The sequence below is a fragment of the Aethina tumida genome, chromosome 7 (assembly GCF_024364675.1).
Source record: "Aethina tumida isolate Nest 87 chromosome 7, icAetTumi1.1, whole genome shotgun sequence".
Classification (NCBI taxonomy): Eukaryota; Metazoa; Arthropoda; class Insecta; order Coleoptera; family Nitidulidae; genus Aethina; species Aethina tumida.
Window position 1 is genome coordinate 15,740,443 of NC_065441.1, and position 16,058 is coordinate 15,756,500.

At 32.0% G+C, this 16,058-nt stretch overlaps 1 protein-coding gene across 1 annotated transcript in view; it reads left to right on the plus strand.

Moving 5' to 3' along the window:
* Positions 1-16,058, plus strand: part of LOC109609386 (head-specific guanylate cyclase) — a 57,282-nt gene that overhangs the window by 16,467 nt on the left and 24,757 nt on the right. Inside the window, exons 3-5 of the mRNA XM_049970085.1 lie at positions 12,062-12,138; positions 13,308-13,390; positions 14,642-14,999. Of these exons, the coding sequence (XP_049826042.1) occupies positions 12,062-12,138; positions 13,308-13,390; positions 14,642-14,999 (518 nt within the window). The remainder of the gene's footprint in view (positions 1-12,061; positions 12,139-13,307; positions 13,391-14,641; positions 15,000-16,058) is intronic.

Here is a 16,058-nt window from a genome sequence, read left to right on the forward strand (position 1 = left end):
TAATTGTTCACGTTATTCTGTTTTAACAGTGTTTTTATGTAAAATGTACATTAATAGTTTATGTTTTGTAATAAATAGATAAACCAGAATGCATAAATTAACCTGGAGTATTTTATATTTGTTGCACAAACAAATATATTATGGGTCTGCAGTAATCACATATGTTTAATTTAACTTTAAAACAGGTACCATAATTTAAATTTTATTGTCATACATTAATAACTAATATAAAATATGTCGACAGGTATAATTAAAACAAAACTACAAAATCAATACCGGTAATAAAATCATTTGGGGTTGCGTGACACTCGCAGTTTTTCAGCCGGCAACCACTTGATTCCGTTGCGACATGATTAAAATGGAGTTGTTTATGGAGTTACAGGATTTTAATCCGCACTTTGTTAACGGATGAAAACTGCTTTGTATGACCGAAACGAGCATCAACCACCCCGAAATATCTAACGCGATTTATCGCCACGTTTTGTCGTCCCGAAATTATTATCGTTGTGGGGAGGAAGCCGATAAAACCGTGAACGAGTACAAAAAAAAACGCATCACAGTGTTTTATGATTATACTAACGTGTTGATTAAAGAGAAAATATTGTTTTATGGGGGTTGAATTTTTAGTTTATTGCTTTTCTTTAATGGTATTGTTTATGGATCCTGTAAATTCGTTGTGTTAATTGAAAAGAAACATGGGAGAAAATTACTTAAATTCACTTTAGGTTGAAGATTTCGAGTAAAATGAAATCAGTGACGTGTCGATACAAAGTGATGCATCATTTGGGCCTTTCACGCTCTTCGACAGCTGCTTAAGATAGATTGCTGACGGTCAGCCGCACATTACATCTACTCATCTGTATTCCAGGCACCTTGTTCGAGATAAAAACAACGTCGCGTGTATAAAAGAAGCGAAACACCGAAAGGATATTAGGTTTTTTTTTGGCTACACCACCACATCGAGAAGATTGGGAAGTTTCATAAGCTTTCTAATACTGTTTTATTATAAAAACGGACCTAATATCACTCTCTTGGAAAGTTAATGTGACTTAAAGTTCATTCGTTATGTTCCGATATACGGTTTCGAGATTTTTTCTATCGAGAAAAAGTTTTATTTGTGGGAGATAAATATTGAATGAGGTTTTTGTGCTCAAATGTTATGGAAATAATTAAGGAATTATTGAAAAGTGTGTGAAAAAGGGATTACTCAAATAATGAAAATGTTTTTTGATATATCATTTAAATAGTCTCTTTATCTTCTATTCAAAAATGCTTTTACTAAAAACATAAAATTAGTTGTTGGTAGTTTTATTTATATTCCTCTACACAGTTCTTACTTGGAAAAAAATTTAAGCAGTTCTAAAAACTTACTCCATTAAACTATAAATTTATTTCAATTTCAACATAAAATTAAGCAATTAAATTAAATGTCACTAAACTCAAATTTAATTAAAACTTAAGACTAACTATAAAATCTTCATATAATTTTAACCGGTAATGTTAATTTCTAAAGTTTAGGTTTAAACAGTTTTATCATTTAAATATTTGAAGACTACTGTAAAGAAATTAATCATTTATTCAAAGAGGGCATTCAAAAGTATTATTGTCTTGCTACTTGAACAATATTTACTCAGACAACTATGAAAAAAAGAAAGAAGTTATTTGACTGAGCTTTGTAGTTTTTTAAAATTCAAATTATCAAGTAAATTTTTGCATTCATTAATTACCTGGTCTGTAATTAAAATAAAATTTATTAATGACACAAAAAACTTGTACCGATCATAAATCGGAACTGTCGTAAGTTTAATTAAAAACGGTGCATAAACATCGTTTAATTTTGGCAGTAAATTTTAATTTGGTCACAACTAAACGGCGCATAATATCTAAACAGCAAATGTAGAAGTTAAATTAAAACGACGTCCACGACCAATTGCAGCGATTAAATCCGGGTACGAAAATTTTAACGTTCACCAACACCTGCGTTGTAAATTTATACATGTATGCGGAGAAATGCAAAACCATCACGACTCCGCATTGCACAGGAGATTTCGTTGTTGTGTCTCTTCGTACAGTTTCACCGGAATAAAAATATTTAATGTGCCACAGAACACTAAATCAATATGTGATAGTAATTATTTATTGCACTATTTCCGGCACCCCATGCAGTAAATAATAAAGATTTAGGGTCGTATATCAACGATATTCTCCCCTTCACCCTCGTGTTAATAATTTTGTCAGCATGGTGGAACGTAGATCCTTTGACAAGTCGTCATACACAAGCCTTTTGGATTATGACAAAAGTGTAGCATATCCATTTCCTTTCATGTCTACATGATTTATTAATGGCAGTTTTGTTATCAACTATGAATAATTTATAAAGAAAACTAAAACTACTCTGTTTTATTAGCTTCAGTTGAAAATTAATATTTATAATCTAATATTATATTTATTTGCACCTACATTTCATAAATTATCTAAATAATGTCTGTGAAATGTAGGTGCAAATAGAGCACATATTTAATTGCATTTTAGCCAGTTTTCATTCATTTTAGTTAATAAACAAGAGGAACTTTATGTAAAACATTTGTAATTTAATAAATTGTAAAATTTAGTTGGTTCATTCAATCGTGTGTATAAAAATATTTTATGTTTGTTAAATAAAACACATAATTTAAGTGTCATGATAAAATTATAATATGTTGATATTTGAATATTTAACAATATAAATAATCTACACTAATAAAATTAGTTGAAAATTGTACAAACGATACTGAAAATCGATTTTATTTCATTCAAGATTTATCTTACTAAGCAAATTTGCGACTTACAAGGGAAACAAATTTTGGACGCTGTTAATAACTGATGTATGTATGTATCAAAATTTAGCGCATTCGCCTTATTTGTAACTGTATGGCGCATCCACCATTTTTATTAATCGCTCTAGTTTTAAAATTCTAATTGATTAATATCCATTTCCTTTCATATCTCTATGATTTATTAGTACTGACTATACTGAATAATTTATAAGCTTAAAAACATAAACTACTCTGTTTTATTAGGTTTAGACAAAAATTAATATTTATCATATTAGATAATATGTATTTAAGTTGTGATAAGAGATACTTTGAAACAAAACTAGGTTAGTCCTGAATAATAAATTATAAAAACACATTAAGAGATTAATATTAAATAGATTACAATTAAACGTTTGCAAATCTAAATTTACCTGTAAACTGTAATGAACTCTTCATTAACAATGTTGAACTTTACAACAAACATATAAAATCATAAACAGATTTTATATTTTCAATTAATTATTCTTCGTGTGAATTAGCGTATTATGTTTAACTTTTGCGTGAAATGTAGGTGCAAATAGAACACATATTAAATTGCACTTTAACCAGTTTTCATCCATTTCAATACATTAAATTAAACAAGAGGAACTTTATATAAAGCATTTGTAATTTAACAAACTTTATAATTTAGTTTGCTCATTCAATTATAAACCGTGTGCCAAAAAATATTTTAAGTTCACATTAAATAATCAATTAAAAGAATTACTATAATTTATTAAAACAAACAGTATTTTAAATAGAAGATTATAATTTAATATTATTGATTGTGGCTTTTTTATTGCTTTTTATAAGCCATTCAAGTTTTCAGCAGATTTACGGGTCACAGAGGAAACAAATTTTGGACGCTGATAATAACTGATGTGATTTATAATTTACAAATCGCTATCGAAAAAAAATTGCGTATTCGATAATTTTTTTAAATTTCTGATTCGTCCGCCAAATTTTAAAATTTGTTACATTCACCAATTTTTTAACATTGTGGCACATTCGCCATTTTTATTAATGAATTCTAATTAAAAATTATGAGCATAATTTTTACCTTATACGTCCATTAACCCGTTTAGTGTTAATAATAAATTGTTTGGCACAATTCAATATCCCCATTATAATTTAATAAGCGTGACCCATATCAGGGTGATTATGTGACAGGCGGTAGCTGCTTAAATTCCTCCATGGTCTCGTGCGAACTACACCAATTAACGGACATTTCAGTTAAATTGGATTCGTCATACATCCCGAACATATCACTTGTAATAACAGTTCAAGCTTTCCGGGTGGCAGACATGTTTTGCCTGAGCCGTGATTAATTTATTAAACTTCAACCCAAGGACCGGATTCCAATCACTTGCAATTTGAGATTAATGCCGACGACAATGCCGTTAAATTTACTTAGTGGAACAAAACGAACCGGCTCCAATTAATTTTGTATGTTACTGAACGAATTGTTGTCGATGCATCACGCTATGTTATTCACTGTTAATTAACGTGGATGCCTAATTGATTCGCACCGAAAAGTGACGAAGTAATAGAATCTGTCAGTGGACAATTAAACGAAATGTTATTTGAATGTAGGTGAAGTTCATCTCCAGTTAAGTAGATTAGAGTCTCAAATGGAGACGGCATCAATTAGATTAATTTTAAGTAGACTACAGCAACTTAAATTTAACCGCTAATAGTCATTATTAAATTTTATGTTTATATGTCGTTTTCAGCTAGTATAATGGAGGTAAAACTTTATATTTTGTTAAATCTCATTTTGTTATTTTAATATTTTAATAAAGAATAAAGTATTTTTGTTACAGCACATATATTTGTTTTATATTAACGGATAAATTTACTTAGCAAAGCAATTTCATGAGGAGAAGTGTATCATACGTATACGTGCGTATAATGTCGATTCAGCTCGTCCTGATTAAATAAAAGTCCCTGCTACAAAATATCTTTATGCTCAGCAGGATTTTTAATAAAATGTTGATTCTTTCACCCCGAACAGAATAAATTATGCTGCTGATGAAATTCATGAAACTGGCCAAAATATTACGTTTGTGTGTTTGTACATACTAAAATTAATTAAAAAGTATTATAATAAACTTCACAGCGTGTGTAATTGGACATATGTTAAACTCAGTGTCAATTTATGTATGTTGGAAATTCTAGTTTAATTATGTTTTAGTTTTTTGGAGGCTAGTTTTAATTAACTATAGATATTGTGATAAAACATGGTTCAAATTACAAAATCAAATATCGACCTCTTCATTGTTAAATTAATTAAACCGTGGTACTCATTAACTATTCGATGTGTGTATAGAATTCGTACCGATATGTAATTACTATTCACCAGTATTAGAAATAATCTAAATTCACTGGTGTATTTACTAGCTAAATTAATGGTGTTTTACCACAAATAACCTAAACTTAATTAGTTTAGCTTGAATTTTACCATTAAACGTTATGCTAGCCTGAAACCGAAGGCTAATTGTGTAACAACTACAAATAGCAGCAATAAATTAAATTTTTCCGTATTAAGACGGAAAAATTGTGGAAAATAAAGACTCCTATAAAAAAGAGATAATTCCATCTTTTATTTCTACCCAAGAGAATTGACTCGAATTCTGATGCAACACTCTAAAATCCAGCCAAGATTATTATTCCGGATGCAACTTGAATCACAACGAGAAATATGGAAATATAACGAAAGCGAAACCTGAATTTAGATTCTCTGTCGTAATGATAAGTAGCCGTTTCGGATTAAAATATCACCAATAAAAAAAACAAGGAATGAAGATAAAACGAGTAAACAAAACTGTAGACGTGTACTTTTAACGTTCCCATTGAAAGTTCTTGAGCAAAGATAGAAAAGATGTCAAGGCTAAGCGTTGGGGAACGTTGCTAAGCCTAGAAATCTTTCTAAGTCGTTCGTCCGTTTGTCCGGCAACTTTTTGATTAATGTTTTATGAACCGAATCTGTTTCGAACGCAATAAAACTTTGTCCGCAGCAAAAACCCACCTATGATTGACGTTGTTCCGGTGTTTAAACGTTCTTTTCCCTTGGCCTAAATGCGGTGTTCAATTAGATTTATTTTCTAATTTGTCGAACCGTACGAGGGAAATCGGTTCGCATCAATTAGACGGAATCAGGACGAGTTAGATCCAGTCCGGCATCCTTAATTCCGTTCTTTGTCCCGGGACCTTCGAATTTGCATCGTGCGATTGTTCCCTCAATAAAATTGCCCTTTAGGACCAATCAAGGTACCGCCCGCATTCACAATTTCATTAATCTCACTTTAATACGTACCGAATGCCGAATTTGCACTCGTGTTTATTGTGGATGTAATAAATTTTCAATTAATTGGGGCAAATATCGTAAATCCCGACGGCGAAAGTTATAAACGGATGTTTATGTTTCCACGGATGAGATGCTTAATTGAAAATGAAACTGAATAATCGGCAATTAACGGGGAATTAATTGTACAAAACAATATTTTTTCAAGTTGGAGGGGAAAAAAGCGGCATTTAATTTTCAATTAGCAATTCCGTTTCGGTAAATTCGAATTTGGTTAAACAAATGATTTTGCATTTACGTTTAAACGACTTTTCTATAACGCAGTGGAGACACCAAATTCAGCTTAGAACTTTCCTGAGATAAAATGAACGCGAACTTTGAATACAAAATCTCGTATTAACCTTAATGGTTAAGAATTTTATTCTTTAGAGTTTAGTATATACTATTTTTGTTATGAGATTTTTAACCGTATTGTGTTTTGGTATATTTATTTTGTCAACTGAGAACGATTCTTTGTCTATTGATTGTAAATTCATATATATTAATTATTATATAATTATATATATTAAATGAAGTCGGGAAAAACTATATAAATACTCGTATTGTGGATTTTTTTGGGAACAAATATATTTAGAAATTTGACCATCACATTTTCAGCACCTTAAAACATTTTATAGAGATTGGAAAGCGTCTGAATCTTGAGAGATATCATCGTGAGAATTCCGGTTTGCCCCGTACTGGGAGACTACTCCTGTCTCAGTCGTGCATGATATCTCTCTCAAGATACAGACGGATCTTTGAACTTTCCAATCTATATACACTTTACATTTACAAGTGGATAATTTAAATTATTTCAAATATTTAAAATAAAATTAAAATACTAGAGCTGAAAATATTCAAATAACATATTGAAAGTATATGAAGAAAAGTAGAATAAAAAAGTGGCATCAGAATTTCATATTTTATTCCTGTCAGTTGTCGTATGCAATTTATTCAAAGGAACAACGAAACTGTACGTTATGGATTAAATTTTTTTCGTGAAATGACATCACATCACCATATGATTCTCCCATTTGCCCAAATATACTTCATTCCGTCTCTTCCTATTCCTTATCTACCAGTTTTTCATGGAAACTGTGTGATAAATGTGGAAAAATACAGCCGGAAGCTTGTTTCAGTTTTTACACACTTGTTTATTGCAGTGGAAATTTGTCATGTATAACAATGAGGTTTTTAACGAAATCTTCTAAAGTCGTAATGAAACCTTTCATTAAAATTGGAAAGGGCCGCATTCGGGAGAGCCGCAGATGAACAATTTCGTTTTAATCTTTTCAGAGTTTACCCGGCAACTTTAATAAATTCTACTTGTTCGAATGCAATAAGATGTCACGTTGCAGGAAAATTTAATAACATATGCATTACTGGCAAATATCTTATATACTTTCAGGAGAAAATTTATGTGGCTGCAACGCGGAGGCTTCACGTGAATATCTTATATGGAGACCGCCGGGGAAACTTTGTTGCTCAAATATTTATTCCCCACATACTTCGCATTAACCGCACACACGTATAAATTTCCACGATTTTTATTAACAATATGTGCAACATTAAAGTGATTTATGTTCAAATGTTTGACGGGATGGTTCATATTAGAGCAAAAATTGTTTTCGTTTCTTTTTCATGAGTGCAAACACATCGATAATTTTCCTGACAATAACAGCCTATAAATGTAAAATACCCTAACCATACCAAAGCAGGGTGAATTGTTCGGTTGAGCATAAAATAGGATATTCCGTCCAACTATATAAAAATCGACGTGGATGATTTTAATAAAAAAGTCATATTTTATGAAAAATGAAAAGTAACTTAATGCGGAAAAATTTCAATTTTAATCTAATCGATGTGCACTTTAAACAAAATAAATATGAATCAGTTTTTAATTTTGCATGTTACCGACTAAATGAGAGGGCTTTAGCTCAAAACAGTTACAATAACAAACATAAATCCATGTTGAAATGGGTTTCGAGCCGAATGCAATATTCCATAATTATCCACTTGATGAAAACTCGTGCAATCCAAACATAAACTATAATAAACGCACTCTTGTATTCCAGTCGCACCCTTCAAAGGGCGATAAAAATGCCTCGAACCCGGGGGATTTATGCAAACAAAGTTTGCTGCAAGAGTGAAATTTCCAGGAAAATTCAGATGGTGTCTAATACAGTTAGGGGTATCATTAAAACAGTCTGCAAAGGAAAACAACTCGGGAGCCCCTTCAAGAAGTGAGCGTTTCGGAGTTGGCAACGAAGCCCTTCGTGAAACTTTTTTGCGATGTTATGTGTAATCGAATTAATCTCCGGGCTTAATTGAGGTTTTTAAGTTGTTGGCTAATTAGTGGGATTTAATTTAGGAAGGATGGATGGATTTTTGACTGATAACGTTAAATATGACATTAAATGAAACTGTTCTGAGCTCTTAATTCATTTTACTTGGAAACTTTCCTCGCTTTTTTGACTAACATACAAGGTCAGTTCAACGGAATTTTTATACAATTTTTTAAGGACTTTTTCCTTGAATTATTATAAAAATTATTCATAAACAGCGTTCCAAATAAACAGAAATTTATCAGAAAGTTGACGTTACTAAGTGTACCTTTGCTAACTTTGAAATTGTTTTGTCTGAAAGTTTTTATTTATTTTTTAGCTAATTAGCAAAGGATTTCAACAAACTACAACTTCCAAACCATTTTTGCACGTATTTTTGCCTCGAGTCCCTGTAACAATTATTCAAAACACTGTCCTAAATAAACACGAATCGACCAGAAAGTTCGTGTTGCAAAATGCAACGTTGTCTGCAAGTGTAATTTTAGATTCAATTACAGACTGCTAACGCGATTATTTTGACGAACCAAGGTGAACTATTTATTTAATAAAGCGCTTTGACACCTACGTGACAACATCTCAACAATAACACCGTGAAAATTAACAATTTCGATGCGGTCGCTTTTCCTGCATGCAGACATTCGCCTGACACAGTCTCCATGGACGGAATTCAATTGGTTTCGAGGAAATGTCGACGCGTTGCACTATCAAATTTATGCGACTTATTTTAGGTTACTTAACGTAAGGTAATTTCGAATGTGAATGGATCATGTAAATTTTAGTGGTGGCTCAAGTTATGCCAGATGTTGGTTGTGAATAATTGGCTGTTCTAAGTCTTTATTGATCACTGAAGAGGAATTTAATCATTTGTTTTAACTGAACTTATAACTTCATGTTTTCAAACTATATCAAAGGTTAGACGTGAATAATTGAAGGCTCTGAGTCTTATTTAATGAGATAAAAGCAAATGAAACTCTTTTCACTTTTATTAACTGCCCTTATGCATTATTATATTAATCTTACATATTGAAACTTATGACACCTTTATTAGATAACTCTTTAAATTGTTCTGAGCTCTGAACTTGTTTTGTATAATTTACGAAATCAGTTCATCAGTTCAGCATTTATATAAACTGTATTATTGGAAATAAATGTGTAAATAGATGTGAATAGGCCTAAAACTTTATTTTTACTTACAAATTATGCCACATGGATGTAATACTTGTTAAGTAATCCTCTAAATTGTTCTGAAGTTTAAATTTGAACAACGAACTGTAAATTTTAGACTAGTTTTACAAAATTATTAGAATACTTCTCTAGATAAACACGAATCGACCTAAGACTTCAGGAGGTGGAATTATCTTAGGTACTGGATGTGAATAATTGAAGCTTCTGGATCTATTATGATCAACTGAAGAGGAATTGAAACTAATGTGTTAGTTAATGGAAGTTTAATTTGTAAGTGTTTTTAGTCGACCAATTTAACTTAATAAAGTTTGTCACACCTTTATTAAATAACGCCAAATTTATTTGAACAATTAAAAAATATATATTTCCAAACTGCAAATTTTGAACTAGTTTTACAAAATTATTAATAACAATGCACTAAATACACATAAATCATACTGAATACGAATAATTGAAGCCTTTGAATCTTTTGTGTTGAGCTGAAGAGGAATTAAACCTATTGTAAAACACGAATCGATCCAAAATTTTGTGTGTTGCTGGATGTGAATAGTCGTGTTTGTTGAAATGAAGAGGAATTAAACCATTTTGTTTTATTAGACTTAATACTCGATTGTTTTTCTTTAATTATCCGATCGAACGTAATAAAGTTTACCAGATCTTTGGCGCTTAAACGGGACGAACTTCACGAAGTAAAACGTCATCGAATTGATCGGCGGCTTTTTCATTAATCAGTCGCGACGGCAAAACCGAAACCGGGGTCTGGAACGTCCCGGTTTTAAATGCCCCGCGGTCGGTTCGGGAAGTTTGCGGTCGCCGCAACCCTTTTCTCCCATCCTTGTTCCAAATCGGCACCGCCGCTACATTACCGGGCACTAAAATTCATCTAAAATCTGCTAATTCAATGTTGTTTATAAGTAACGGGGCACAACAGCGACTCAATTGCGCGGTTCCCTGGGAACAAAGAGACGTTTCCCTTTCATTAGGCTTCGTTACAGCGGTGCAGCTTCTATATTTGGGGTTCGTAATGGTGGTTACTTAAACGGGACCGTCGACGTCGCTGCAACCGACAAAGCCTTGTTTGTTTCACAAGGAAGACAAAGGCAAAGGACCTCCGACTATTAGATTACAACTGTGTCTCTGATCTCTTTAGATGACTGACGAGTTTTATGTTTTAGTTTACTAATTACTGTGGTTACATGTATGTTAAAACTACAGGGTCTTGATTAATCAAGTTACTAATAAATCAAGTTATAAATTACTCGATAGTGCACTCACTTAAATTGAAATACCTCTTGTACCCTCTTGTGTAATTTGATTTTAACGAATAATGACTCAAAAGACAATACACAATGTTCCTCAAATTCCAATAATATGTTCGAAAATCTTATTAACTATTTTTCCTTTGTTCATTAAACTAATTCAAAGAAAAACGAAACAATAATAATTCATTTTATTTCTCATTTATGGATTTATGCTAACAGTGTTTATTAAATTAGTATTTAATTAATTTACTACAACATAAACATAAAATTTTCACAATCATCTATGAGTATATGTGTAACAGGAAGGAGGAGGAAATTATGGTTGATTAGCTATTAAATTTAGATTTATAAACTTTAAGTTACCAATTTAAAACTAATTATGGATGTTACTCAAAAGGTTAATTTATAGATATTATTCTCAGGTAAACATCAATAAGTTTATTGTTTTGTCATTTGTCTATTTCCATCTTGAGTATTATACTTCACCTCGTATACGAAGTCAGCATCCAATACATTTTCATTCTAGACTGATTCGCATTCACGTCGAATTTCCGGCTGATATTAAAGAATCTGTTATGGCAACGACAAGTTCCAGACAACGCATTATACGCATTTCTCTTTTTTCTAATATGCTTAACCAAAATACCAAACATCCGTCTTCTTCGAGACCGAGAAAAACGGACGGCATTATTAATGTGGCTTTGCTACGCATTTTCGAATAAGGAAAATTAAAACGGTGCGTGCCTTTAATATTTAAACTTTAATATTCCGGTATTAAATTTGCAATATTATAAGGTAAGTTAAAATTAATTATAGTTTGAGCGAAACTGCGAGAAAACAAGGCAAGCCGTGAACCTAGTACGGGTTCAAGGGTGCCACGAAACGAGCATATCAGAACTAAAGTCCGATTTATTCAACTATTATATTTAATTAGGAGTTTGAGCCATTCCGCGTTGGCATTAGATGAATTAACTGAATTGTATAATCACTTAACGCCGAGACGGTTGAGAATGGCGTTCGCCGTTTCACCGTTCTCGTCGCCGGCAACAAAAGGCCCTCCGAATTTACAAAACAGTTTATTTTATATTACAGAATGAAGCCCTTCAAATTGCTCTGGAGTCCGTAATCCGTCGTGGGTCTGAAACTAATGCCGCTACGTACTCATGTCTGTAAGTACATTCGAGTGTTTAATTTATTTTCTCACTTCGGCTTAGACACACAATCAATATTTGCTTTTATTTCGCTTTTTGTTTGTCTTGGGTTAATTGACTCAAACAATTGAATTGGATTTTACGCACCCTAATTTTCAATTATACTAAATCAATTTTGTGTGGATCGCACCTTTCGACTGATGCGACGGACGTTTGATGGATGAGGAGACGCGGACAACGTTCCTTCCAGCTTTGTTGTACCTACGTTGTTTTTTATCGGAAGTTGCGATTAGCTAAGTCAATCAATTTGTAAGCCGTGTTTTCCAATATCCCGTCTTTGAAAAATGATATAATTATAAGCGGGCCCCCATGGTAAATTATGTTGTTAGTCGACAATCAATAACCATTAGGGGATGATGAAGAAAAATGGGCCACCCTGTCGATATATTTGCATTTTAAACTAAACCCCATCATAATAAACTGCCGGCTATAATTTCTCCTCTTGCCGGTCTTATCGGTATTTAGCAGCTGTCCGCAGCTTCTAAAAATATATTTTTAACGCACATGGTGTGAAAAATTACTCACTTACGACGATTTATTGCTGTGGCAAAATATTTCTGGGGCCTTCCTGTGTTAAATCATCTTAGATATTTTAACGACAGAGTTAATAAATGGTAAAAGTTTTTAATAATGTAAATGGTAAACACTCCAAACATAAACGGTCAACATTAGTCAAAGTTACACGTCAACTACACATGTATATACCTAAGCAAAAGACGAAATAAAATTGATCGCTGAAGAAACGTGTATTTCACCGAGCAAACTGTTGAAATATGCAGATCCAAAATGGGGAAAACCATTTATTATGGTAACATATATTTGGCTATGAGTAAAGACTTTATTTTTTTCCATGGAGCGACTTCTAAGGGGTTATTTTCCGAGGCGCCGAAATCCTTACGTTTTATGAAATCGATATTGCGGAGATAAATGATATTTTATTATTAGGCGCTTTATCATCCGTGATTTACGCCAGAAGTCGAGGAATTATAACTCATATGCTGGAATGAAATTTTCGTAAAAAAGTATGCCCACTATTTTTCTTATCAGTCTCCAGATTTAATTTATTAGTTTAGGCCGCAACTCAGCCGAAAATCTGCAATTAATTTAGTAATTATTTTTTTTTACAGGAAAGCTTTACCAAAAGTGGTAGAAGCATGCTCCAATTACGCCTATTTGGATGATATTTACGATTTGGTGTCCTCCGATCCACGTAAGTGTTATTTTAAAAAACTCATTTAGTTTTAAATCGTATAAATATTAAAGTTAAATTATTTTATAGCCACAACTGCATATTTGGAATTGCCACAAAATGCACTACAGTAATTAGTAGTTGCAGAGTCGCAATTACATTTACTACTATGTTAAATATACTGCACACCAGAGATCATGTATAAACTTCAAAGACCGCTGGAAACTAACATTAATATATAAATGTGTATATAGTCACAACTTTGTGAATAATCAAAGAGAAAATGTAAAGGAACTGTAACAACAATTTCCGAATTGTGGGGTAAAAAGTCTTCAAACTACTCCAAAATATTCCGTCAAGATCTCCATTCTTCACCACTTCCAAAGTTCTGCGGTCACTTAAAATTAGTTTCGAACCTCTCCTTGTTCTTGAAATGTGTACGGTGTTAAAATTCTTGCAGATTTACTAAAAAACTGGTAAAAGTTAGTTTTTCCCTTTTGTTTTTATTTAGACTGAATTAATTAAGAAGAAAATAGACCGAATTTTCAGATCACGATCCGCTTTCTGCATCTCACTTTCTAACTTTAATTAATGGGATATTTAGCAAAATAAACAAGTTTATACCTTGAGTTTCCGGTATGCGGTTTGTGGCAAACACTGTTTAAATAACTGGCCATTAGGGATCTGGATCTCGTGCATTAATGATGGCCACGAAAATATAAATGGGGATGGATACGCTATTACTGTTATATTTACACTCATTTGAATAAACAAACGTTCATTTGCTTTTGTAGTTGTAAATAATCAATAGATTATTACCAGACAAATACGGACAATGTAATTATATGTTTGGGTATTAATTATGTATTTAATTAGAATTTATTTTGTAAACAACTAGACCATATCTAGTGTATAAGTCCTCACTTTGTTGAATTTAATAGTTTATGACTAATAAAATTTTCATAAAGTAACTTTGTAGCGAACGAACCGAAGTTTAAAATTTGACAGATTCCGCTTTAATAAAATATTTAAAAATCTCAACAGTATCAGCATGCAGCAAATCTCGTCAGCATACATTAAGACGTACTCTTGTTCTGCGAAATGCAACATTTTTACTTTATTATCGGACATAAAAGCGGGGAAAATCTATAAAGTTATAATGCAAGACTTTAATACACAAAATCGTAATTCCGCATCGTTTCGTTTTAAAACACATAACTACACTGTAGCTAAATTGTTGCAACACTAAACTATTAATTATTATTGTTCCAGAGATCGACGAGAAGAGCTTCCTGAACACGCTGGGCCAGGAGCTGATCGCCACATCTTGTACGGGGCGGATGGAGGGTGCGTTCCGCTGTCTCGGCGGCAACCTGAGGGAGTTTCTATCCACGTTGGACGGCGTGCACGACGTTCTGAAATACCAGGAGAGCCAGAGCGACGTTCAGGAGTCCGAAACTTTCAGTTGCACGGCGACCAGCTATGATAATTTACAGCTGGACTTCACCACTGAACGGCCGGCCATCGCTTACTTGTTGGCCGGAAGTTTGAAGGCGATCGCCAAGATTTTGTACGATACGGACGCCGAAATTACCGTCACGAGGGAAGAATCCGATGGAATACATTACAGGTTAGTTTTTCTGTTAAATCAGTCATTGTCTGCGTGAAATTACTCCCTAAACAAATTAGAATTGGGAAATTTTAATTGATAATTATTGTCATACTAATTGTAAATTAAACGGAAATAATATATCTGATTAATGACTGAATAATAAATTTTACCTTCCAATTTGTATTCAAACAGAATTAATCTAAAATTACACATACACACTATTATCATCCTTTAAATTTAAATTATCTAGGCAATGGAGAGTTTCCATTAACGCCTCAATCATTCTATAGAGACGAACAGTGGTTGTAGGAAATTGGACCAATATTACAATATTAGCGTGTTGCTTTTGAATTTGATATTCACAATTATATTTATTGAGGGATTTGATCACCTTTAATTATTAATTTTGCAAATGTGTATTTTTACATTTATAAATAAATAATGAATCAGCAGTTGTAATGGCTGGATAACTAATTCTGTTTACTTACATAATATTAGCTGATGTGGAGTTAGTTTGAATCGCTGCATTATTACAATATCGTGCCTAAGGGTTTTGTTAGATTATGGACGGAACGTGCCTTTTGTTGTTGACAATCACTATATAAATTATTGTGAATTACATGTTAATCAAACATGTATTTGTGCATAAATTTATTTATCATTTAATTAAGTTGTTAAATGAAGTATTGATGGAAACCAGTCGATTAAAATACACGTACGAAATTAAATTTTTATCAGAATTTACATTATTTTATGGTTATCAAACATTTTTATTGCAATTTCAATTTACAAAACACAAAATATTATAAAGAATCTTTATATAAAGAAGAAAGATTGTTTTCATATATGTTTATATTTAAAAACTTTATATAACTAAACAGTTTTATATATAGCTCGTGTATCATTTATAATTAGATAATAGATTGATTTTCTGATTAACTTTCTGAACCGTATAAATTAAGTCTTGATATTTATAGGTGGTATTAATTATTTTTAGATATTGATTTATAAGTTTATAAATTGATAAAGTTTGTGTGTCCCATTTTAAGTTTTTTTTTTTAAAATATAAGCACTTAA